At 37.5% G+C, this 26969-nt stretch overlaps 1 protein-coding gene across 1 annotated transcript; it reads right to left on the bottom strand.

Annotated features, from left to right (window-relative positions):
* Window positions 1-3686: 3686 nt before the first annotated feature.
* Window positions 3687-7104, bottom strand: LOC149943900 (nose resistant to fluoxetine protein 6-like). The gene is made up of 9 exons (XM_090176240.1): window positions 6852-7104; window positions 6697-6790; window positions 5992-6087; window positions 5760-5925; window positions 5501-5703; window positions 4957-5077; window positions 4704-4890; window positions 3951-4093; window positions 3687-3887 (listed from the first exon to the last, which is right to left on the bottom strand). Exons 1-9 carry the CDS (start codon window positions 7069-7071, stop codon window positions 3687-3689), a joined length of 1431 nt encoding a protein of 476 aa, XP_090032366.1. The 5' UTR covers window positions 7072-7104.
* Window positions 7105-26969: the final 19865 nt, after the last annotated feature.

A 26969-nucleotide genomic window follows, 5' to 3' on the forward strand; every position in this document is an offset into this window, starting at 1 on the left:
TGTTTAAAATATTGGTTTAATCTTCACAGTTTGTTGGATTTGATACCTTTTTTCCTGGTTTAATTATACGATATTAAAATGATTGTTTCGCGTCAGTGGCGTGCCAATTGTTCAGTTGTATATCCAAAATGTGTTTGTTAATTTTTTTTTGGTAGGACACTATAAACGCATTGACTTTGAATTCCTAAGGAAGATTATGGTGACCCTGATGATTTGCATTGCAACGGGGGTAGTTTACCGGGCGAGATTTTAGCTCGCCGGAATGTTTAGCTAAAAACATTCACTTGCCTTCTGTGCTCTGTTTAAACCATCTAAGTACAGGCTGTTTCAGAAAAGTCTGTCACAAATTTACAGGCGTGTTTATTGGGTAAAAAGGAGTGGAAAACGTCCTAAGAAACGTTTTCCTAAATTCAACCGTATCCGAGTAATTGGCCGTCAAAAATTCGCTACCAAAACGTCGAAAAACGCGCAAATGTGCAGTTTCTATTTTTCTTTGAACCCAATAGTTTCCTTTCACTAAGCATTGGTTTATCATCTTTTTCGATAAAAAACAAAACTAGTATCAAAAGTGCGTTATTAAAATGAAAGAAGTAAGCTACGTGTAGAAATACGTGTTAACAATAACAAGGTGTTTCTAAGTGACTACGCCTAATAAAAAAATGGAATTATTGAATTTAGTTTTTTTACCCATGTGATTTCAATCTTTCGGACCATATTAAGGATATGGTATACAAGACTGAAGTTCTAGAGGTTGAAGACCTACGCATAAAGCGGCATAATTGACGCCTGCTACCAGTGGCGCACCCAGGACTTTTTATGGAGGGGGCCCGGATTGATCTAATGAACTAAGTTGAGAGAATTTTAAGACTTTTAATGAAAGGGGTTATTACCTCTCCGAGGGGACAAAGTCCCCTAGGAGGGGTTATACAATCACCGTGTCTGTCTGTCTGTGTGTCTGTGTGTGTGTCTGTCTGTGTGTCTGCCCTGCGAACGCGTTCGCATTTTCCGTGCAAAGGTTAATCATTGCGTACGCAGTTTCTCGAAATCTCTGCGTTCGCAGTTTCTTGAAGGGTTGGCAAAACCACCGTGTGACGGGGAGCGTTAACGGATTCATTTGTGGTTCGGTTTGGATGGTGTTTTTTCGCTCACCGTCGTGACGGTTTGGTGTATTACGTTTTTGTAATGTTTATGCGTAGGTTGTGAATGTTGTGTTCGTGTTATGACGGTTGTGACGGTTGTGAGTGTTGAGTTTGTTGTGTTTTGATGGTTGTGGATGTTGAGTTCGTGTTATGTCTGTTGTGGGTGTAGAGATTGTGGTATGTCTGTGTTATGATGGTTGTAGATGATGAGAATGTTGTGTTTGTACGGGTGTTTTCTATCCAGCTTCTACTTAATGACTTTGGGACGGACCGAATGCTGAGTGTTATGCAACCTCTCAACGTCCAATGGCAGGGTTTCCACCAATTGCTCACGGTATTCAGCTTAGTATCAATTTGCGATTTATTGGCGCCGGCCGGGAAACGAACCCGTGTCTGCCTCATGCAAGAGATTTACTCTAACCACTCAGCCACCAACGCTTGTTAAGTTACGGTGTTTTTCTAAAAAACAGCTTTGGCGAATGTCATTTACAAAGTTATAACGTTAGGTACTATAATTTATTTTACATCATTTTAAATATTTATAAATTATATTAATCTTATATTTAATGAAATATTTATAAATTATATTAATCTTATATTTAATTAAATATTTGTAAATTATACTAATCTTATATTTAATTAAATACTAATAAATTATATTAATCTTATATTTAATTAAATATTTATATATTATATTAATATTATATTTAATTAAATATTTATATATTATATTAATATTATATTTAATTAAATATCTGAATATTTTAATTTATTTGATCGTGTTCAGGAATTGAACTCGGGTCGCATCGTTACCGCCGAGCCATTGACTTCCTTAAGGAAAATAAAAAGTAAAGACACCATTATGACAAGGCGGGTTTTTTACCTTTTAATAACGCTTAGAAAAAGGATAATTATTCAAAACTCCCGCGGAAACTATATAAAAGTAATAATATAGCGCCACCGTGTGGAGAACTATCAATCAAACCGGGTAAAAAATATAATATCTTCAATTTTTCGAACTTTAGTCAAATCTCGAGGGGTAATAAAAACACGAAATAAAGGTATATAAGGCCGTTGCCGTCAATTTAGAAGATTTAGTATTTCTTAGTTCTTGGCTGTCAGACGAAATACTACAGGACGGGGTCCTGGTGTCGGTCAAAAGTTATGAGGTAACTTTGCGGTTTTAATTAGTATGTTCGGTCTTCGGTCAAGAAAAGAGTTAAATTGTGTTTCGCTTTTGGAACGTGAGTGAATGGACTTAAGTGAATGAACAGTGCGTGCTTAAGACTGAAAGTGTTAAAGTAATTGTGAACTAACTCAAGTCAGCTGTAAGATAAAATTGATTGTTATTTTTTTGAATTGGAATAACCTAATTATACCCTTGAAATTGTCAACTCAACCTGTGAGGCTAATTAAGTAGATTGGAAGTAATCAGTAGCGAACAGCTCTCAGCTGTTAATTAAGACGGAGTTTATAGTTAGGTAGTTTGAATTTAGTTAAAATTCCTCAGTATAATTTATAATATTTACTTAAGTGTAAGTGTGTTTTGGTTTATTTTTAAAATCTAGTCTTAGACACTTGAGTACCAGTTCTGTACAATTACGTATTGAGCTATTGATGAAAGTTAAATCAAGAACGTTCCATAGACTGTTCTGAATAAAAATAAACATTTATAATTTTGTATAATTCTGGTTGCCATTTTATTTTCTAATCACTCGCCCACAACATTACAGTTCTGGCAATCCCGAATCAAATAAATTTTCGATATAACGGCGACGGGAAATTATTATCGTAAATTTATCGCGCGGCCTTAGGGAATATTCTTTTAACAAAATTTCGATAAACTATCGTTTAATTAAAATCGGCCCGATTCCGTTAAAATTATAAACCAAAAAGCGAACGGTCGTTATAATACCCTCTGTAGATATTTCTTTCATTAAAATTTGCTTCGTATTATACATGTATTCAACTTATAAACTTGTACTGTAAAAAAGGGTTAAATTCAATTGTACGTCTAACTCACTGTTGTAACAAGTAACTTATGATATTCTGAATAAATTAAAATTGGTCGTTTCGTCTCAATTATTTTCATTATAATTAAAATTTTATACCGGGCGGGATAGAACTGGGATAACATTTTTAACAAATAACTCTAAATTGCGGAGATATATCTTAAAGAGTTATCTCGAGAAATTAATACCACTAGGGACTATTCTTCCGAGGAGAGGTATATTTTGGCTTGCCAACTTGTTATTAACTTATCTCATAAGACGTGTCTCTCTGTCTTTTACTAGACTTCTCTGAAACATCCTGTATAACGAATAAAATAAACCTAAGGACTAAGAGATATAATTTAGCCTGGCAGCATTGAAATGTTTGGTACTCAAAAGAACGAAGAATTTTACTATTTTTCAGAATCCAATTAACTGGCTGATATCAGTGTCGAAATAAAAAATTCTGGTAAATTGCTACTGGTAATCACGGTACCAGTGGAAACTTAGATATTCCTAGTGTATATAGTAAGACGTATTTGAAATGGTCAAATTGTTAATTGTTGAATTTATTTTCGTCTATCTCGGTTCTAGAAGAACTAGAGGTAGCACTTTCAGTTACAGTTACAGGTAGAATCTTCTTTCGAAGCCTTTCGAAGCATATTCGGTCGAGTTGAGTGAGAGGCGATTCAAAGAAGAGACTCAAAATCAAAGACACGAAGTAGCTGGCCATCAAGTTACCCATATAAGTCCAGAACTATAGAAGCAATAAGTTGTGAAAATACTCTAAAATATGAATAACCAACGTTTATTTAATTACCAAATTCGTGACGTTGGAATCAACAGTGCCGGCCAGTGATCTGGAGTAGTAGTGTATGACCAGTACGTGAACTAAGTACATCAAGTAAGACGTTTTATTCAGAACTCTAAAAACTTTCCAAGAAAGGAAATCGTTCACAAATCCTGGAAACGAAATTTCTTATTCGAATGCTTCACAGACAATTGGGAAATTGAAAAAAAAAGACCAAGTCCGCTGGCTTTATTTGTTAATTAAGTGTAGCGCTTCCACCCTGAGCAAATCAATTCGATAGATCAGATATACGATTATCTGCATTTACGTTAAAATAATGCCAGATCAGTTGATAAGAGTCAAAATGTCAATCAGATAGTTAAAACCCTAAACTAATCTGAATTCATTGTAAATCGACAAACAGAATGTGAGCGGATTGCAGTTTCATAATAGTTTTAGAATTTACATATCCAATATTAAATTAATTTCATTAAATTTTAATGAAATCACTATTTATTTTGATTTGTTTTCCACAAGATTTCATTCTAAACGTATAAGTCAGATATCAACAAACTAAATCTGGTCAGAACATTTTAAGAAAGGATTTCTGTGTTAGGGGAATATAATAGAATAATTTTAATCCGACGAACCGACTATCTTCGGATATCTGAAAATTACGAGCTAAATAACCTGATCAATTGCCCGTTGGAAGCACTACGAAAGCGTCTGCCTTGGCGTAATTGGCCGCAAAATGACTGCATTCGCTTCAAAGTTGCTGTTTACCTCCTTGTCCAATGGCGCAGATCAACGCGATCCAAGACAAAGACAAAGTCCAAGTAAATCTGTTAAGACTATTGTACAGTACACTCTCGACCAACGTAGGAATTCTACCATTGTTCCAAATATATTGAACGTAAACCGAAGCGAAACCCAGACCAAATGCGACCACCCAACACAGTCCTTGCACCAACTAGAATATCATGTTAGATTACTATTAGCATACGGTAACATAGATATACGAACGGTTAAAACAAACCTTGGGTATTTTAATTTTGGAACCGTTGGCTAGTGCAGTTCCAAGAGCGAGGCCTATCGCATACACGCCAACGTGATTGTATGGTAACAAGTAATTGTAAAAGAAGTAGTTGAAAAATAATCTAAGTAGAGAACGACGATATTATTAGATAATTTAAATAGACCAATTCACAGATTTCTTTACAGGAAAACAACCATTTAGAGCGAACCCGTCAGAGGTTCGATTTTCAGGCTTTTAGTTTTTACTAGATGGCGCCAATTTAAGTTGTTTAAGGGAAAAGAAAAAAATTACAGAACATAAAAAACCAAAAATTTCTAAAACTTCTTTAAGAGACGTTTTATGTAAAAAGTTGAAATCAGAAAACATACGTCATAAAAAGAAACGTGAAATTATTTATATTTTGGATAATTTAAATATTTTACATTTAAGAATGCTGAAGCCATCTGGTAAGATTTCGGGTGTTTAAAAATCGACCTCTAATGGTATAATCCCTGTGAAAGGACCTTATGTGTAGAGGTCTATAAACAGACGCAGATAATGTTACCTGGTATCGGGATACACAGCGTGAACGGATGGCGGAAATCTCATAGCGTACGAGACCACAGCGGTGGAAGTAAGCGACCCGATTATCAAGAATAACAGGAAGTACTTTGCCATTGTCCGGTTACGGAAGTACAGGGACAAATACGCTATTCCGACCAGAAAGAATTGCAGATCAGACGAAACGTACCATAGATGTAGAAGACACTAAAATAGTTATGTTTTAGTTGCGAGATAACTATTTAGAAAGGATTTTGGCTAACCGAATTACTAGGGTGCTGAAAATTGTGTCCAAAAACCAGAACACCCCACCAATTCTTCCTGCAAGCCTCGACGACGGGGTTGGTTAGTTCCTTCCAAAGCGGACCAGAACTGACCAGAGGTAGCAAGAGGGCCAAACCGATCATCAACATGGCAGATGGGAGCAGTCTTCAATTTTCAATAGTAACGTGGCGTTTAAAAAGTCATAAATTGGTTATAGTATAGAAACATTACCGCCAAATTCTTCTGGCAACAGCGACAGGAATGTTAAACACAGCGGGACCCTTAAGTTCAACAGCTTTGATCATCATGTAGGAAAACAGAACTGAACTGCAAAAATAATAATCATGTCCTGTACAGAAAATTTAAGAGGCTACAATGCTTGTGCAAAGTAACATATGAGCAGTAAACTTTAAAGTTATGTTTCAAACGAGGGTGTTAATTTCCTCAAGTAAAAATTTTGTTGAGAGCTTTTTCTAGAAGGAACGCCAATTTTTGATGCGCTTTTAGGACTAATACGCCGTTCGCGTTATAACATCTTTTTAAGTTGTAGATGTTCTTGTTAGTGGCGCTTATCGTTTTGGGTATCACGTCAATTCTACATAACACTTCTCATAACTAACTGACACACTTACGGACATAATTATATACTTTTATACAATTCGTGCCCAAAAAAACAATGTCGGACGTCATGTGAGTACATATGTAATGTGCAAAGAATATTATATTGGGAATAAGTTGTTTAAGTTTGAGAATTTTCTATTCATGGTAAAAATGTTTATATTTTTAACAAAATACAAGCTACGCACTAGTAAATTCTTTAAAGTGCTAAGAAAATATAATAATAATTAACTTTCTAATGACGCCTAAAATAACATTTTTAAAAACGAAGTTTTAATATTAATGCTAATATTAACGGAAAAGTTTCGAAAAACTTACGAAATGAAGAAGAACGTTTCCACCGACAAGTATCCATTTACCACGAACTGTAGCGAGAAATTCTTAATTATATTCTGGGCTTCCAGCGTTGACCCTATAACGACAGCCTTTAAAGTAGGACGTCAATTACTTATGAGCGACACAAAACAACTTACGCAGAAAGTACGGACTGATACTGATGGACGTATGACACAGTACCACCCAACAGATACTAATGAAACGAATTCCATGGAAAGAAGAAAATCTTCGATCGTCATCACTGCATTTGGGTACCGCGAACAATCTTGCCAAGTTGCGTCTCAAGGAAAACCCTCGGATGACGGAATACTTAAAGCTCAAAATACGCGAAGGTACACTACTGTGGAAAATGTCCATTGTGGTACAGAAAAGAACGGCGCTTGCAAACAGTACCAGAATACACCTAAAACGAAATAGCTATTTATATCATGAATTTATTCATTTCAACTACGAATATCGAACTGCATTATGTAGTCTATGATGGGACGGGCTTAGTTATTATGACATTGGTCAGTGGTCACGCGCCGTCACTCAAAATTGTATTGGTGGATCTTAAAATCAATGAGGTAGAATAAATAGAGACCCAAACAAATGTGGGATTCGCGGGACACGTTTTATTTGAGTAGGAGAATTTGGCTCAAGTTTCAACTTTATCCAATCATGTTGGCGCCATCTGTTTCTATAAGCAGACACTTTTGCAAAATATATTAAGGTTTAGTTTTCCAATAATACGATAGATGGCGAAAACACGATTTGATTAAGTTCATTTACTAGGCCTAACTCTCCAACTCAACAAATACTGTCCCGCGAAACGGTAGGTCCTGGAAGACGGATTTGGTTCTCTATTTATTCTACCTCTTTGCTTAAAATTCATTTGGCGCGTGAAAACACTCCGCCATGTTAGGGTATAAAATCAGGTAAATATGCACGCTATACCTCACAACGTAAAGGTACTGCCACGCGCAAAAACGTAATTTTGAAATGAAAGGCTACGTTTTAAAACTTTACCAGCTTTCAGTGCCAACGCTTAAAGCGAAACTTAGTTTCTACAATTTTTATAAACATCTTTTTGATTGAACGAAAATAGTTAAGAATATTAATAACAAATTCCTTTATTTATGTTTATCAAGTAATTTTGTAAAAATACAGAAATTTTTCTAAGAATCACGAGTCATTTTCTTCGCCGGTAAAATCGCGCAATCCCGGAAACGTTTTGTGGATGGAGTCAACGACAAATACTCGAAAAATACCTGTCTCCTGATTGGCTCAAGTGATTATGTAAAACGCGGAAAGGCACCGGCCATCTTAGCCCCAGATGGTAGAAAGGGTAATGATATATAGTTCGATATTCATGGTTGAAATTAATACATTCATGCTTATAGAAATTCTTTCGGGCCAAAACCTGTTCGCAATTTCCCCTCATTATGTCGGCCATTCTCTATCACCCAGCAGTGATTGTAGATCGAGGGGCAGATAACTCCCTTGATATTAGGATTATTAAATTATAATTAAATCTGGTTAAAATCAAATCTGTAACTTTGGCTGTTTAGAGTTTAAAAATGATTATATATGGATTAAATTATTAATCTTGATTATTAGGACACACTGTTACAGAGTGATTAGCCCCTCTTCGTAGGTGTGACTTGGGAAAATGTATCACACGTTACTACAGACATTCTACACGCTTTTGCTAAGGTTCTTTCCCCTTTTTGAGTACGAACAGGGCCAGAAGGTTTTGTCAGATTCACATAACATAACATTTTATACAATGAAATAACCATATCTCATTGATTGTGTAAACATTCCATTAAGGGCCAATTTTAGTTGGCGGTTATTTATTATTAAAAAAATATCTTCACGTAGGCAACTTTAACTACGTGTTTTAATAATGTATAATTTGTTAACTATTGTTTTGGACTAATCTTAAAATTAATGAAAATTGGCGTTATTGTTGAATGAGATTTTTAATTATGTAGCCTTCTGGCTGGTGCTTTAGAAAATACCAATTGAAGGGGAATCTATAAGTATCGAGAGCCATGACTAAAGTGTGACTTAACACGCCTATTTTAAAACGAATTATAAAATAATTAGGAAAAATTTTTTTTAAATGTTTTCTGAATAGATTTTGCGTTATTTTAACAAAATAAAACAACTTCATCCATTTATCTTACGCAATCCTCATAAAAAATTTGCTGAGAGCAAATTCGATGATACATATCATAGTTTTATCTCCAGAAAAAGAACTATTTTACCCGAAAGCAAAAAGCAGGAAAACTTATCCCAAAATGGCATAAATAGTGAAATTCCATTAAAGAAAAGTATTTATCTCCTTTAGCTGCCTACTAACAAAGATAATAATGAACTCCGCAGCCTAGATTCGAATTCAGAGAGCTTCTGTTTAACAGTTTTGTAAGGAAGCGATTACAAACTTTCGCCACGTGACATCCGAAAAATCGGCCTCCAACGGTCGCTGTAAGGCGATATCGAGGTGATAGTCACTCCGCGTAATCGGTGTACCTTTATTAGTGTTGAGTACGCGTAATCGGTGTACAGGCCATCTGACACGAGGGGCTAACCACCGTCAGATGGCCTGTACCATGATTACGCGTACTCAACACTGATAAAGGTTACGCGTAATCTCATTAGTACAGTCAAAGGTACGGGCTTGTACACCGATTACGCGGAGTGACTATCCCCTCGATCTGACAGTGGTTAGCCCCTCGGGCGCTATTTTAGTTACCATGATAACTATAGACCTTATTTGGAAGTGGGTAAAAGCTATAGGAGCTTAAATAAAACATCTTCAAGGAAATCGCCCAGAAGTAATATTTTCGAGAGCCAGGACCTGTAAGTTACTGTTTATATACGCTTGTTTGCGCTTGTTGCATCCTACTTCCAGGCGCTAGTAGGCCACACTTTGAAGCTCTCTGGCGCTCTTTTAACTCATCGTAGTAAAAATGGAAAAAACAGGCATACTTCTCAACTCACCCCCTACAACTCCTTAAAATTTTTGCATAACCTTTTGAAACACCCTGTATAAACAGTCACCTGTGGATTCTGGCTCTTGGAAATATTACTTCTTGGCGATTTCCTTGAAGGGTCTGTTGACTACCCGCTAGCCAGTGATTTCGAATCTAGGGTACCTCGAGGTCTATATTATCTTTGCTACCAACAAACAAGAACATGATAGCAGTGTTTCCGATCAATGTTTGTTCATAATGGCAGCGTCCCCAGTTGGACGCGACACAAAAGTCTATAATGTAGGTGGATTTAAATAAAATTTTAATCTTACAATATGGCAATTTGAGTGGCGTCTAAATGACTTTTTTCGTGTACCTCGCAGCTATAAACGCTGGCGTAGTAACCGGCGTCTTTAGTAATTGACCTCAGGATGTTATTAATGTCTTCGTTGGTACATACGGACGGAGTGCAAATAGCCGCTCGCAAGGCGCCATCGTAAAAGAAGCCGGCATTCTCAGCGAGAGTTTGTCCGATCTATTAAAAAAACACGCAAAATTTTTGCATTGTTTTGGGAATAGCATAACCAAAAGTGACGTAAGAGGAAAAATTGTGCCAGAACGTTATATTTTGCAACGAGAGCTTTTCGCGAATAGTTGATTTTATAAAATAAAAAGTGGTCTTGCCCAACTTGTTAAACTGTTGCTCTTACGTCACAAGACCCAGCTTTATTAGTGTATTCTTCGCACGAGCGATTTGCACGCGCTCTAGAAAAAGCTATATTCCTCGCGACTGTAGCGCGCGCTCGTAGGCTTGTCAAAGTAAGAGACTGTGACGTAAGAGCAACATTTCAACAAGAAGGCCACGTTATTTTATAAAAAGAACTATTAAAAAGAGAGTGTAGGACAGGGGTACTGAATACGTCACCATAATCTAATTTTTTTCCACTCCAGCGCCAACATGTGTGGCTTTTTAGAACGTCTCTCTACGTGCGATTAAAGATAAGAGAGAAAGTTGCGCCAGGACAAATTAGGGCACAGACCAAAGGGAATGCTTCCAGCAGTGGTGTAGCCAGGGGGCCCCAAGGGGCACGTGCCTCCGAAACTTATGGTTGTATATTTTTTTGGTTTTATTTTTTTTCAATTGTGTGCCCCCACCCTGGACCAAAATCCTGGCTACGTTACTGGCTTCCAGTACATTACCTACTAGTTGGCTTTTTAGTCGATGGTGAGATTAGCTCTCAATACATTTTTCAATGGGTCTTATGTGGCTTAAATTGGTATAACTAGAGGTATAGTTGGACAATCATTTTGCTCAAATATGGAACTTTATCCTACGTCGGTGGACACTTCTACTAACCTAGTAAATCAGAAAAAACCTTACCTGATACCACAACCAAAGACTAGATGACCTTTATATTTTAGTAATTTTACACTTATGCAATATTTTTTTTTAGTATAGCTATGGAATGTTGCTCACGCGTTCGGTGCTAAAGCGTTCCTAGCGTTGGAATCATAAAAACAACATTATCGGAACACGGACCACGTGGAAGCTGCTGTATTACCATAAATAGATGACATCACCGTCTAATGATAAAGATTACTGTCAGTTTCACAACTACGATATGTAACTCTTGTTACGCTACTACCAACTAAATGGAATGAATAAAGTTAAAGCAAAGAGAGTACTTATACGAACGTACTGGCGTTTTGGCGGTGAAGTTATTAAGTGGCTCGATAATTTTGCGTTGAGACATAAATCCCGTACGTTTAGGGAGGGCTGTTCTGATATCCACCAAACAGTATTGTCCGTGAAAGAGTACCGTCTGGTCGTCTTCGTCCAACGCTTCTATCTTAAGACACTCGTCGTAATTTCCCAGAGCGCTAATTGCACCCTCCATCATCCCAGCAGCCGGTTTGCCAGAACTATCAAGCACTGGTTAGAAAAGTTAGTATCCAATCCATCTTCTACGAGAAATCCGGGAAAAACTCACTCCTGGTAGCCCACGGTTTCAGATCTCTGATGTCGATATAAAACTGTAAACCAGCAGTGACGCAGTCTTCCGAAAGGTCAACGTTCAACTCGGCGTCATCCAGGCTCTTCCGTATACTTTCGGCCAGAGATTCCACCCTCATGATTAACCTGTCTTCCATAATGCGCCATTTTTCCAGCACTTCGGCATGGGTCGCTTCCGTTGTTGGGTTGCGAGAACCGAGAATCTCCAAGGCATCAGTTCCCCCGATCAGCCAAGCGCTTAAGATGACGACGATTACAGATACCATCGCGAAACTTTAACTCCAAATGACGATAGCGGACACTGATATCACCTTATTATAAGGGATAAAATATCCAAGTGCTTTTTGGGAAAATTAAATATTAAAATCAGTATATTGTTTTACTTCCTCAACCAAAACTCGGACAATCTATTGTCCATTGTGAGTCTATAAATAATCTATAAAAATTATTACGTGGGAAAATTAAAAAATGAGGCCGTTATGTAACTGATATATCGTAATAAAATGAATATATTAATAAAACTTTATTTCAAAATAGTTTTACAATAGAACGATTCACAAATTCTTTACGGTGAAACGAACATTTATAGCGAAGCCCTTGGAGGTACGATTTTAATGTTTTATTTTATACTAGATGGCACCAATTTAAACATTTTGTCGTAAAGGGAATAAATACAGGGCCGGATTAAGAGGGGGCAAGGGGGCGCAAGGCTGTTGGGGCGCACAAAATTATAAAATTATACCGAAGAACATCTGTATCTGCTAACCTAAATAATTATAGTCGTGAAGTAAATTGAAGAGGAGGTTAACAATCCGCGTATAAATACACCTTCTTAATCGGGCAAACAACCGATATCTGAACCTTCGAGTACCAAACATAATACATCCACAACAAGGGTTTGATATCCCTTGTCAGGAATCCATACATCTACTTCGAATGCTTATCGCGGCAGATTTTCGTCAAATTACGCAAAAGTTTCGTTTCTACGCCTAATTTCTGTGCCTCTTTGCCCAATATTATGAGAGCGACAGCAACTTAGGGCACGATGTAGCCTATCGATTGTAGTATCATTTTTCTAGACCGTATTGCCCAAAAGGGAGACAACGACTATGAGGGCAAAATATCACATGAAAGAGGGCACGATATCACCTATCGATTGATATATCCCAATAATGGAAACTTTTAACCTGTAAACAGAACGTCGTGTTTTTGTCAAGCCTTAATATGTCCAAAAAGCTTCCTGGTTAAAAAGGAACGCAATGAGGTTTACGGTTTTCTAAAGTTCCGAGTGTGATTTAGTCATTTCCAAAATTAAAATATAATTTTACTGTTTATTATTGTTTTCATTATTCCATATGGGCCCAGGGGGCATCAAAATGTTTAAAGTGTTTAGGGTTGTATAGGGTATATATGAAGAAGTTACTAGAATTTTGGACTGCGCTAGATATATTTTTCTTAGATCTTGAAAGGCGTTCAACACAGTGCCGGGTACTTTTCATCTTTCAAAAAGAGCTGTTCTGGAGCTACCTCTTCCACTTGTACTGGTGATCGAATATGAAGGTGCTTTTACTTCGACAAACAGCGGTGCTTATCGGCGATTCAAAATTTCCAAAAAAATTGGGTTTGTCAGCACTGTACTGACATAAATTGGTAAAACTGCACTCGCTAACCTTGAACATTTCTGAAAAATGTTTCAGACTGTTGGCGCCATCTGGCTAAATTTCGGATACTTACAAATCGCCCTTTAATGGCGTTACCATTGTAATTTTTTCCCTTTCCAAATATATAAACTAATTAAAATAGTGTAGATGTAAAATATGAAAGTCTGGGAAGTCAATGCAGCATCATTTTTGAGTTGAGATTACTTTGGACAGGGTCGTCGCGAGCCATTTTAGCACCCCAGGCAAATATTTTTTGCGCCCTTATTTACGGCCATTTTTAGTTTCCAATTCATTTCGCATCGTGGTCACCACAGTGAAGAACGTTCTCGTCGCATAGTTAGTGGCCTGAGCATATGCAGTGAGCATGTTAAGGGTCTTGCTTCCCCCTTTGAACGAAAAACCAATGTTCGGTTTTGGGTGGGGTTTGACACTTGAAACCCCTTAGATACGCCCTTGCACCAATAATTAGAAGCTCATTAAAAGCGCTGATAAATAAGCGAAAAGTGTGAAACGCCACTTTTGCTTTTTAAATGAAAGCGTAAACAGAATAGCACTGTATCAGATTTTCAAAATGAAAGGGGCTACGTTTTTGTTTCTTCAATAAACGCGAAAACAAAATAGCGCTGTATTAGTGTTTACAATGAGCGCAATAAGAGAGAAGCGCCGTCTTCACTTCACAATGATCGTGGCAAAGTAGAGCGCTGTACTAGTGTTTGCAATGAGCGCAATAAGAGAGAAGCGCCGTCTTCACTTCACAATGATCGTGGCAAAGTAGAGCACTGTACTAGTGTTTACAATAAGCGTAATAAGAGAGAAGCGCCGTCTTCACTTCACAATGATCGTGGCAAAGTAGAGCGCTGTACTAGTGTTTGCAATGAGCGCAATAAGAGAGAAGCGCCGTCTTCACTTCACAATGATCGTGGCAAAGTAGAGCACTGTACTAGTGTTTACAATGAGCGCAATAAGAGAGAAGCGCCGTCTTCACTTCACAATGATCGTGGCAAAGTAGAGCGCTGTACTAGTGTTTACAATGAGCGCAATAAGAGAGAAGTGCCGTCTTCACTTCACAATGATCGTGGCAAAATAGAGCGCTGTACTAGTGTTTACAATGAGCGCAATAAGAGAGAAGTGCCGTCTTCACTTCACAATGATCGTGGCAAAGTAAAGCGCTGTACTAGTGTTTACAATGAGCGCAATAAGAGAGAAGCGCCTTCTTCACTTCACAATGATCGTGGCAAAGTAAAGCGCTGTACTAGTGTTTACAATGAGCGCAATAAGAGAGAAGCGCCGTCTTCACTTCACAATGATCGTGGCAAAGTAGAGCGCTGTACTAGTGTTTACAATGGGCGTAATAAGAGAGAAGCGCCGTCTTCACTTCACAATGATCGTGGCAAAGTAAAGCGCTGTACTAGTGTTTACAATGAGCGCAATAAGAGAGAAGCACCGTCTTCACTTCACAATGATCGTGGCAAAGTAAAGCGCTGTACTAGTGTTTACAATGAGCGCAATAAGAGAGAAGCACCGTCTTCACTTCACAATGATCGTGGCAAAGTAAAGCGCTGTACTAGTGTTTACAATGAGCGCAATAAGAGAGAAGCGCCGTCTTCACTTCACAATGATCGTGGCAAAGTAGAGCGCTGTACTAGTGTTTACAATGAGCGCAATAAGAGAGAAGCACCGTCTTCACTTCACAATGATCGTGGCAAAGTAGAGCGCTGTACTAGTGTTTGCAATGAGCGCAGTAAGAGAGAGGCGCCCACTTCGTTTCGCAATGATCGTGGCAAAGTAGAGCGCTGTACTAGTGTTTGCAATGAGCGCAGTAAGAGAGAGGCGCCCACTTCGTTTCGCAATGATTGTGGTCTTCGTGGAAAGAGAGTAGCACCGTTTTTTTGTCCATAAAAGCTTAAAAGCGAGGCGCACCATTTTGCCTGTATCTAATGAGCTTCACTTTTTCATAATGAGTGCTAAAAGTATAATATGATTGGAAATTAAATTGTTTAAAAAGTTATAAAATACGAAATTTAAAAATATTGAATCGTTTGGCCGCCCCTTTGAATTTGGCGATCCAGGCAACCGCCTGTTTTGCCTGCACGTCACGACGGTCCTGATTTTGGAACATATTAGGTTTTAATATTAGCAATCGTTGGCGTTGAATTAGTCTGTTTTATCGAGTTTTTCAAGAGGAGCCTCGAACAGCGGCCGCCATCAAATACCACAACTGCAATAACGAAAGATAGCAGCCTTCAGAGTCAGTTGGTGATTTAAAATAGTGCAAATATTGTAAACAGATTTTCGAACATGATTTTAGATTGCGACCTAAATGTTCTGAGGAATAATTCGTGAAAGTGTTATTTTTTGTGTCATATTTTTTGCAGTTTGGTTATAATTGAAATCAACAAACACATTTATTTGGAGTTTTCCACTTTCGCCTCGCTAGGATCCGGGTTCGATCCTAGCTTGCGGCACTGGGTGAAACCTCGGAACAACTCCTTCCGCGTTGAGTTTGCAAGTTCTCTCCCCACAGTTTTAAGGGGTTTTCCCCCGAGTTCTCCGGTTTCCCCTTCCATAAAACTTGTCGAGGTTAACGGTAATAGTGAGTGTAGCTGTTGTAACCCGACCAACTGATATAAAGGCATTAAAAGTTGATAGTTGCCTTGGATATTAACCTAGCTGATTACTATTAGCCGTTAAAATCAAAGCAGTGTATTGGTGGTTTCTTTTAACCTGTTCTCGGACTAAAAGTGTACTCTTTTTACCCTAAAACGTTTTATTCGCCTGTTCCGGGGATGATAATTACTCAGGCCCATAAACTATTCGCTCGTTCCGGAGTATTAGGGCTACTCTTTTTACTCTTTCTGAAAAGGAGGTATACAGAGAGTAAATCGGATTTTGTCGTCTGCTAGCCAGAATTTATCCTCTATAAAGGCCACAGGCAGCCATTTTGGAAGAACGTTTTTACTCCGACTCAAACTATTCGCCACCGCAGAATCGGAGTAAAATGACGTCATAGCCTTACTCTTTTCTTACCCTACTCCAAATTCTTGGAACAAGCGAAAAGAAACCACCTAATATTTGAGAAATGGAATCATTCACGGACACTTATTTGCATTGGTAAAAGTTGTTGATTATAGAATTTCAGTTTTGAAAATGATTTCTGAATTTTCTATTCGCCAGTCCAGGCATCTTACACATCACAAGACGTTTATAAAAAAGAGACGAGGTGTAATACAGCACGTGCACATTTGAAAAGATGGACAAACATACAAGAATTTAATGAGTATTACAAAAATCCAGACTTTAGATAATACTACTACTACTACTCCCCTGAAAGAAGGTTTATTTGAAACTTAAATATAATTATTATCATTCGCTGATTTAAAATTTTAACAGAGGTTTCTTGAGATTTTTACTTGTCTCAATTTTTAATCAATTTAGGACGGTTCTCAATTTTAACGTTAATCTTAATTTTGGGATTTCTATAATGATTTTTTGCGCTTATAGCAGACAAATAATGGAAAAACAGTTCCATAAATAACCTAAAGAAAACTTAAAAAGTCCATTTTCTGAGATGATTGAATCACCCAAAGATGGGGAATTTCTGAATAAAGATTTCGGGATAATTATTAGGATATCTCTCTCTTGATCATGCACGTATATTTTTCTGTTTTAAATCCAAAGCTTGTCGTCACCACAACCAAATTGAACCAATGAGAGGAAATTATTTTAAAAGTGAGACTTTAAACGATTGTTTTAAATAATTTTTTAATAAATAACGTAGGGCTTAAATTGATTCTAAATTAAAATTGCTACAAAATAAAACAAACAACGCCCATTTGTATTATGGCATTATCCTCAAATTATTTATTTATTTATTCAATTTATAGTTTTTTGGTATGTTTGAGAACCTTAACAAAAGAAATATTTATCGAACCAAAAATCATTTGAACCAGTTTCGAGAATGTAGAGGTCCTGTATCGTAGTTTCAAATATATAATCACAAATTTATTCTACCATAATCCATTATTATTAAAAATTTCAATATTAACAATCAGAATGCGCAATTATAAATACTTTGGCTATCCCATTTGACATTCACATTTCCACGAAAGATATTATTCAGAGAGTTTCCTTGAGAATTTCATCAATTACGCAAAACAAATTTCATTTCCCTTAAAAAAAAACAATGGTATTTTTTAAAATGACACCATTTCTAAAAAGATTAAAAAAGAAACGACGATGTAATACGTGAATATATTCTAAATACAAACCCAGTTAGGAGTGACCTTTTGAATTACTAATGAGGATCTTCAAATCTTTGTAGTTAAAATGGGACGCTACACATCAACAAGGGAGCAAATACGCTTTAAATGTCACACCAGAAGTATATAATATCGATCTTAAGAGTGTAGTATTTATCTCCGTATACTGCTAATGCTTGACTTGACTAATAATTTTTTAAGCAATTTAGTTTAAAGACAGGTTAAAAACGTGTATGGGGAACTTGTAGGAGTGTAGACGTATAGGTGGGGAACTTGTAGGAGTGTAGACGTATAGGTGGGGAACTTGTAGGAGTGTAGACGTATAGGTGGGGAACTTGTAGGAGTGTAGACGTATAGGTTTTTTTGTGTACAGCCTGCACCTCCGTCAAGTTCCCCTACACGTTTTCAGGTGTTGACTTAATCTGTATTTTATATACTTCTTGTCAGTGGTTGCGCAAGACATAATTTATCACGTATGCTGTCTAGTGCGGCGTATAGAATTGAAGGTAGGTATTTCGTCCAATATGACGTAGCATCCCCTCATTGAAAAGCCTGTTGCAACGTAGGGTATAAAATAGTTTATTTATTATACATTTTATTATTTATTTAAAATCTATAGTCTTAAAGTTTCAAAAGTCGGCTTATATAACTCAGAAATTCGGCCGGTAAATCTTTTTTTTTAGAAGCTCGTTATGAGCGATTGTAACGGGTGCGACAATTCAGTCCGCTCGTCCATTTGATTAATCAGGTGCGAGATTTGTGTTACGGCCACGCCAACGGGGGGATACTCGGGGATAGGGTTGGGACACCCGTGGCGGAAGTATGACAACCACCCGTTGGGGATTAGTGGTCGTCCTCACACGGCCATCCACAAACTCTGCCTCCCGGATGCCTGGGATTACAGGAGTGAGCCACTACTCCCGGCCACGGTAAATCTTTCCTTTCGAAGTGACCCCATTCCCTCCTTCCAAAACCATCCGAAAAACCCGTGGCGTAATAATGACGATTGACGCTATTATTTACGATAAAATGAAGGGAAAACCATGATGCAACTGAGATTGAACAGAAAGCGACGCAGCTTTCCCCGGCACCCTATTCTGTAGCCTTCTCCCAGCAAGAGGAAGTTTCAGATTACGCGCTTACAAGCCCGTCGAAAAGTTGTACGAGGAAAACTTTACGCAATCTACTCTCTATAATACCTGGAAATCACGCGTCGTTTGAAGGTTAAGAGCTGAAGGGTCAAATTGAGTAGCCTGGAAGCTAATTAACCGAAGTTGCATCCCCAGCTCTTCCTCTCATGTGTTGTAATTTTGGAGATTTAGGGAAATTAGTGGGATGCATAGGGAAAAGTTATAGAAAAGTATTTACATTTCTTTAAAAATTCTGAAAACTTTTAATTAATTTTATCACCCACAATAGGTGAAACAATAAAGTCCAGGGGGCTGAAAAGATGGTAGTCACGTGACTTTGTGGAGAACTGCAGCGCCATCTATCCTAAGAAATACTATTGTTATTCATTTTATTTTGCTAATAGTGGTTTACATTTTTATCGATTCGTCTAAATTATTTATTTATTATTATTAATTAAAATATTTTGTAATAGAAAAGTGATTTCTGCAGTATCTGGAAGGAATAATTTTTTTCTTTACCGTCGCACGGCCAACTATGAACACGAGTTACCGAATCGAAGTTGACTGTGAAAAGGTAGTCACGTGATTTTGTTTTCCTATTTTAACAAGTTGGTTAAGACCAAATTTACTTTATAGTTTCGCCTATTAAATTCCTCAGATCCTCTCACTTTCAAACCAATCTAATATTTTAATTCTTGGCCATCTAGCTCATTAATAGCTAATACAGCTCTAGGCAGGGCAATCAAAATGTTTAAAATTTCCGCTCATTCCGACTTTAAACGCTTCGAAACACTTTAAAATGCGCGAGCTTGCTCGTCACCGAGGAAATGACTACCTCTATAGTATTTTTGTAAATATCTACAGAATACACTGAGGGCTATATAGGGCCATATAAAGTATCTATAGAACTCTAGATATTCGTTAGAATATAAACTTTTTGCGTTACTTAAATTTAATTTAGTAACAATCATCCGTTTCAATTAATGTGGATTATGTGGAAACTAAAAATTATAGAACATGGAACTCATTTTAGAACTCCAAATTAAATCGAAATATCTCTATTTGATTTAAATTTATTTTTGGAGAAATACCTCAATAAAAGTACCGAAATAAAACCAATATTTAATTTGGGTTAAAAAATTGAAATTCTAATAAGACTATAAACAATTATTGGGACGGGAAAATAGGCCTTTCCATAAATTATCTACGACTGCCCAGCTTGTTCTTGAGATAGTGCAGTCAAGCCTATGGATTAGTTCACTAGCTCTCTTTAGAGGGAGAGCTGGGAAAGCATTGTTTCTAAGATTTCTAAGGCCGCTACTTAATCAAAATATTAATACTAACAGTAAAATTATTAAATGAACTAATTGTAAGATTTACTAATAATCGTTGGAAAATTTTTAGTTTCGGAATAAATCGCGTGTTAACATGCTCCAAAATGGCTTTTTCCAACCCTTAAACTAGTTTTAACTATTGTTTGAAATAACGAATGATTGTGAATTTTTTTCCACGTTCTAAATTCGCTAAGGTCTATAGTCCTTCCCTCCAAAGATAGTGAGATATTTGGGAGCCAACCTTTGACGAAGGGATCGTCGCGGTGTTGTGAGAGGTGGCGTTGAAGATACATCATTGGATTGGTTAGCGCCACTCGTCGTGGAATCGAAAAGTTGTCAGTCAATAGATGAGGGGCCTGTAAAATTGTTAAAACTTCTTGACGCGGGTCTTCCAGCATAATTACTCAACTACCCCAAAGAACGCAGTCTCGGTGGACGCTGAATGCATTGCGCCTGTGGAAATAGGGTTGGAAAAGATCGTCCGGTGATGTGTCTGGCCATCCATTTAAAGCCAAAAGTGAGACAGGTGACCGCACTATATCTTTCTTTGTTGGCTATTTGAACCGAGTCGACCCGTTCATCGTGAATCTCGTTAAACAGTAGAACCTCAATAGGATTTTTAACGTCAATTTCTATAGTCGCGAGTGGTAGGTGGCTTAGCACGTCGGCGGTTGCGAGTTTAGGGCCTAGTAATCATAGGCAGGTAATATCAATCTCCAACAAATTGCTCTCGGAGAGACGATTTGTGATAGGGATTCAAAAAACCCAAAAGTGGCTTGTAATCAGTGAAAATTGTAAATCGACGACCGTAGAGGTATTGATGAAATTTCTTTACAGCCGTCACTATAGCCAATGCTTCCTTGTCGGTCTGACTGTAGTTCCTTTCGGCTTTTGCCATTGTAAGTTAATAGTAAGCAATATCACGACCGTCGGATAGTAAATGATTTAAAACTGAAAGAGGAGGTCATCTTTGGTAAGAGAGCTTTAGCAGTCTCGAAGGCTCGTCCGTCCATTATTATAGTCTTTCTGTAGAAGACGATGTAGTGGTTCAAGAGTGGAACGGTTTCTTAGGAAACAGTCATATAAATTTATAATGTCAAGAGATGCTTGCAATTTCGTTTTGTCTATACACTCTTTTATATCCTTATTTGTGAGAGCTGCCATTTTATTACAGGTCTGATTTCAAATAGTGCATGCAAGGCCGCTTCGCGCGGTCAAGTGCACGCGACGTCTCGAGCTGATGAGCACGTGCAGGCGCCCTTGCCTGTAATATTTTAAATTAGGCCTGTCATGAAATGGCCGACTTCGTTAAAGAGTGTATAGTTGGAGGTAAGTCGTGAATTGCAGCCACTTCATCATGAGTAGGCTGTATATCACTAGCATATACTCGGTAGCCCAATAACTCGAGCTCGGTTTTTACTAGTGTACACACGTAAAACACATGTTAATACACCTAAGGCATTTAGAGATCATTATTAGGTACACTTAGGTAACGTGTACTCTTTCTAAAGACATGAACTAAAGGATAGTTTTTCAAGATTATAAAAAAATTAAGGAATCTTACTTTAGTTCGTAGTGTTTTGAAACATCAAAATTAAAATGCTGTATAGTCTTACACAATTTTAAGTGAAGATGGTGAAAATGTAGATAATATTTCACTTACTGACACCAGGGTGCAAACCCAAAATGTGATCTCCCAAATTTTAAATAATGGTTCAAATAAATATTCCATACCTATTTTTAAACTGTTTAGTTATTCACACATTACTCCTATTAAAGGAAAGTTCCACCTTATATATAGATATATATATATAGATATATATATATATATATATATATGTCTTTATAAATAAGCTTGGCTATATCAGCATAAGTTAATGATACCTCTCTTGTCTCTCCGATTCCCGCGAAAATGAAAGTTTTGAAAAATATCTCGGACCCAGCGCCGCTGTGCGGTCGAGAATGAAACTACATTGGGCTGAGAGAAATAAACCAATAGCAAAAAAAGTTCTTTGGCCTCTGCGGGGGGAACGAATTTTCTAAGGGAAGTTCAAGCTAGCCTTGCACCAAACGGGATTAAAGAAACGTCAGCTTCAGCAGTTCCAAGTCTATGTTAAAGCTACTTTGTTACGCAGTACGGAGAGACATAGGTCAATTTGGACAAGCATATCCGCCATAGGTAGCATAGCCATTTGTCTACTTAGAGGTATCATTAACTTATGATATCAGTAATATGATAAATTATAAACGTTTAATAATTAAGTTTAAGTTACGTTATGAAAAGGTGACTCCGTGATTGGATGGTAAGAGAGCCTATAAGATGCTTGAGCCAGTCACATGGTTTTCGCCGGGTGTATTGCGGGGTAAGCGAACGTACATCAAAGTTAATCTTTACGTAATTAAACTTAATTAGAGACGAATTTTAAATGAACGTTTATGATTTATCATATTAATGATATAGACAAGCTTATTTAAAAATAAATAAATATAAAGTAACTTTCCTTTACGTTTTTACTGGGTTAATTAGGAAATATTTGTTATCTTAAAAAATATTCAAATGACCAAACTCGGATCAAAAGTTGGAAGAAATATAGGAAATATGGAAACGGAAAAGCAACTCTACAAGTAGCTTTGACAAGTCTTGATGCAGGGGGGTTCAGTGGCGGCTTAAAGGGGAACGGCCCAGCTTTTCCAAATGTCGCCTTATTTGCATATCAAAAGATCAACAAGACGTTCACGTACCTTTTTTTGTCTCGAAAAAATAGTTTTTGGCCTAAAAAGTTGAAACGCAAAATAACGCCAAGTATTTGGGTTTGAATTTTCGCCGCCATCTTAAGGTGTATCGCCAGCGCCAGCAGCACCTTAGTGAGCGATTTGCGAACTATCCTAACTTTCAAAATCTAACTGGAACCAGAGATAGTATATAGTGGCGACGAACGAATATTTTACGCATCTATTTCAGAATTTTTCTCATGATCGCCATTATGTGAGGCATTCTTTCCTCTACGGGAATAGTATGTGTGACGTCGTTTGACGCCATACTCCCATTATCAAGGTCATTGTACTAACAAGAGGACGACCCGAGGTGATAATCACCGATTTTGTTCAAACTCGGGTATAGTGTACACTTCCATGTACCTTGAACAAGTTGGCTGTATCCGTGGTTCTGCGGTAGAACGCTCACATGTCGTTCAAGAAGGCTCGGGTTCGAATCCCGGCCGATTAAAAAATTATACTACACCCAATGACAAAAAGAGGGCGCTTTTGGAAAACCTTTTCCCTGATTCTAAGAAACTGCGTACGCAGTGATTACGCTTTGCCCCGAAAATGCGAACGCGTTCGCCGGCCTGACAGACAGACAAACAGATACGGTGGTTGTATAACCGCTCCTAGGGTACAAAGTCCCCTCGGAGAGGAAAAACCTGTAAGGGAAAAGTTGCGACGGGCTTTCGTTTTGCCATGGCAACCGAAAACGTTTTTGACAACATGATTTGGGTTTCTCCATGGAAAATAACATGGGAATCTGAAGGATTTTAAGGGCCCCTCCCCCCTGTGAAACCTTTTAAAAAAAACTTTAATTGATTTTAAAAATTAAATTTAAATGCAATTTGGTCAGTTGGGGGTCCCTTGAAATACTTCAGATTCCCATGTTATTTTTAATGGAAATAATTCCAAATCATGTTGTCAAAAACATTTTCGGTTGCCATGGCAAAACGAAAGCCCGTCGCAACTTTTCCCTTGTACGTTTTTCAAGTTACATGGAGGTGTACATAATACCCGACTTTGAACAAAATCGGTGATTATCACCTCGGGTCATCTCCTTGTAAGTTGCAACCATAGACATAATAAAGAAATAGACACCTTACGCGGAGTTTGATTTGACAAAAAATACGGGAGCGATAACTAGCAGACAACCGGCAGCTGTTCCGTATTCTTGGAGTACTACGTGTAAAGCGCCACTTAAGTTTGGTGGCGCTTTAGTCTAGGCGCCCAGTGGCTCTCCGTTTCGTATCCGTCCTGCCTTCCACAAGGCATTGTCTCCGTTACGAAGTAAAGGCTTGTGGAAGGTAGTACGTACTACGTAGACGTTACGAAGAGCAGTGAGTGCTTGGCCTAGGCCACGTAGAATCTAACGCTTAAGAATATTTAACGGGTTTAAAATCAGACGCAAAAACTTCAGCGGTGAATTTGAAACACGGGTAGTACGTTTATGTTAGCTAACATGTTTTATAATTAAATACCAAAGTTTTTGTGGTTTGTTTATTAAAAAAGTAGTAGTAAAAGTGTTTTCTACTGAAAATCTGTTTTTATTTGGTAAAAATGGTTAATATTTGTGCTTTTACACATTGCAATAACTTTTCAACAATAAGTAAAGCCTGGTTTTCACTGGGCTAAAAAACGGCGAAAATATTTCCAGCGGATTTTCCAAGGCTTTTCCGCACCTGGTTTTCACTGGGGATTTTTTCAAGCGGTTTGTAATTTGGCGGTTTCGATAGCGCATGCGCTGAAAATTGTATCTTTACTGACTCACAGAATTAAATTGGACGCCATAGATAGCTCCAATAGCAGTCCACCGATTTTCATTCATTTCATTGTTTTTAAACCATCTATTTGCTTTGTCATATAAAAAAGGATAAGCGCGAACCTCTTCTATGAATAACTCCTGTTGACTACCATTCATTCTTTTTTGTTTAGAAGTCATCGTGATAAACTGACTAAATTACAATAACAATGTCTAACAAATTGAATCAAACCGAGAGTAGTGAGCTAGTGACGTCAACGCATGATCTTCACTGATTGGTTAGCACATTGCGTTGCGTTTTAAAAATTCGGAAAAATAGAACTTCCATTCCGCGCTTGTTCGCGGAATATCGCGAGCTTTCCGTAAAATTTTGCGGAAAATATTTTTCCGCAAACGGCGCGGAAAGCCAATTCCGCTGTTTTTTAGCCCAGTGGAAACCAGGCTTTAAACAATACCGGAAAAGGTTTCATTCCATAAGTAGTAATAAATTATAATATTATTTAGATAAATATTCATTCTTATTTAAAATCATTATGTAACTATAGGTTCCCTTATCTAAACCTACAATACTTTCTCAATGGATAATTGCTGTAAATCGCGACAACTGGACACCTTAAAATCATGATTTAATTTGTAATGATCACTTTTTAGAACGGGATATACAAATTGTAAATGGCAAAAGGTGGGTCACGTCAAAAGCCATTCCAACTCTGGTTTTGTTTAAATAGAATTAAAACAAGTAAAAATAGTCTAAATTATTATTTTTTATTTAATGTAAAGAAATTACATCCACTTGAAAGTGAAATCGAAAAAACCGGTGATGCTAACGTCTCACCTTTAAATTTTGACCAAGGATCATTTCGTGTAGGTTTCATTATGTTATTATAATTTGAGCGAGATCTCCTTGGTTTTTAGCCAACTTTATTAAGTTGTTATGAAGAGATATTCCTCTCTCTATAAAAGAAATGTAGTCTTAAGAACTAGAACTTACTGTAATACGAAATATTGAACATCTTCCCAGATTATAATTATAATTAAAGCAGTGGCGTAGCCAGGATTTTGTTTCGGGGGGGGGGGGGGGGCACACCATTGAAAAAAAAAGTAAAAAAATGAAAATATTTGTACGTACGACCATACGCCCTGGCTACGCCACTGAATTAAAGTTAACCTTATTTTGAATTATCACAGCCGAAATATTCGCGAATCACGTCAGAGTACCTAAAAGATTACAAACACGATCACGTGATGATTTTTTATTCCCTCACCTAATCGACAGGTGTCGCTTAAAAGTAGTACCACAGGAATACGGAACAACTACCGGTTGTCTGCTAGTCGTCGCCTCCGTATTAACCACCCGTACAATCTTGGGTCTATTTCTTTATTTTGTCTATGGTTGCAACTTTAGGAAAGGAAACAAGCAGTACAGAAAGAGTTTCAATATCCGTATCTAATTGAAAAATAACTATTAGAGTGGTAGTTTATCATAACAAAGAGAAGCCTGAACTAACATCATAGGTCACCGAGGTCAAGCTGAGGTATGAGCGTATGACGTCAAAGTATCATCGCCGTCTGCTTTTCGGCGAGCCGAGAGAGAATGTTTAGAGGGAAACCAGAGAAAAAATAGCAGGAGAAAAATTTTACAAGCCAAATATCTTAACCCTTATGGAGAACACCAGGAATCCATACTTCTATTTGGAATGCTTATCCTGGCGTGTCGCGTATGGTAAGATCTGACGGCTTTCGCCCCGCCTACGAGAGAAAAATCCCCTCTGCACGGGCTCCCCTCTCACGTTGTTGTATGTTAAGTTAACAAAAAAAAATCGTCAGCCACATCGAGACGAAAATCTGCCGTCCAAGTAGAGGTATGGATTCATGAGAACACTAATACGACGTTGGAATCGAAATTCTACCTTTAATAAAATCATATAATTTTTTTACGTATTAGGAATTTAATTATCAATAAACAGAAATCAATACTTTATTTCCAAAACAAACGATAATGTAATAAGTTTTCGAAAACTATTGGCGGTTTTCAATGTTTCCGATGCACTGTTAAAGCTATTGAGCGCGCACGTTTTTATTATTTTTTTAAGGGAGTGCGAAAAGCCACGGGAGCGCGGTTACAATTTCCACAATGTGGCAAAGAAACTATTCGGGCCGTCCTCACGGTTGAAGATAAGATTTTTTTTTATAGTCCAAAATTTATAGTGATTCTCTTAGGTTTAGTTTTACATAGTTCACTCTTTAACATAGGATGGTAAATGACATATCAAACGATAGGAAATCACATGGCCTCAACAGCTTTTGTATTGCTTTGCCCACCCACGTATCCTGAGGGTGGGTGGCGCCCAAGTTTTAATCCTTCAACTTAGGGT

This window comes from Leiobunum rupestre, chromosome 5 (genome assembly GCF_980474605.1).
Source record: "Leiobunum rupestre chromosome 5, qqLeiRupe1.1.hap1, whole genome shotgun sequence".
NCBI classification, from domain to species: Eukaryota; Metazoa; Arthropoda; class Arachnida; order Opiliones; family Sclerosomatidae; genus Leiobunum; species Leiobunum rupestre.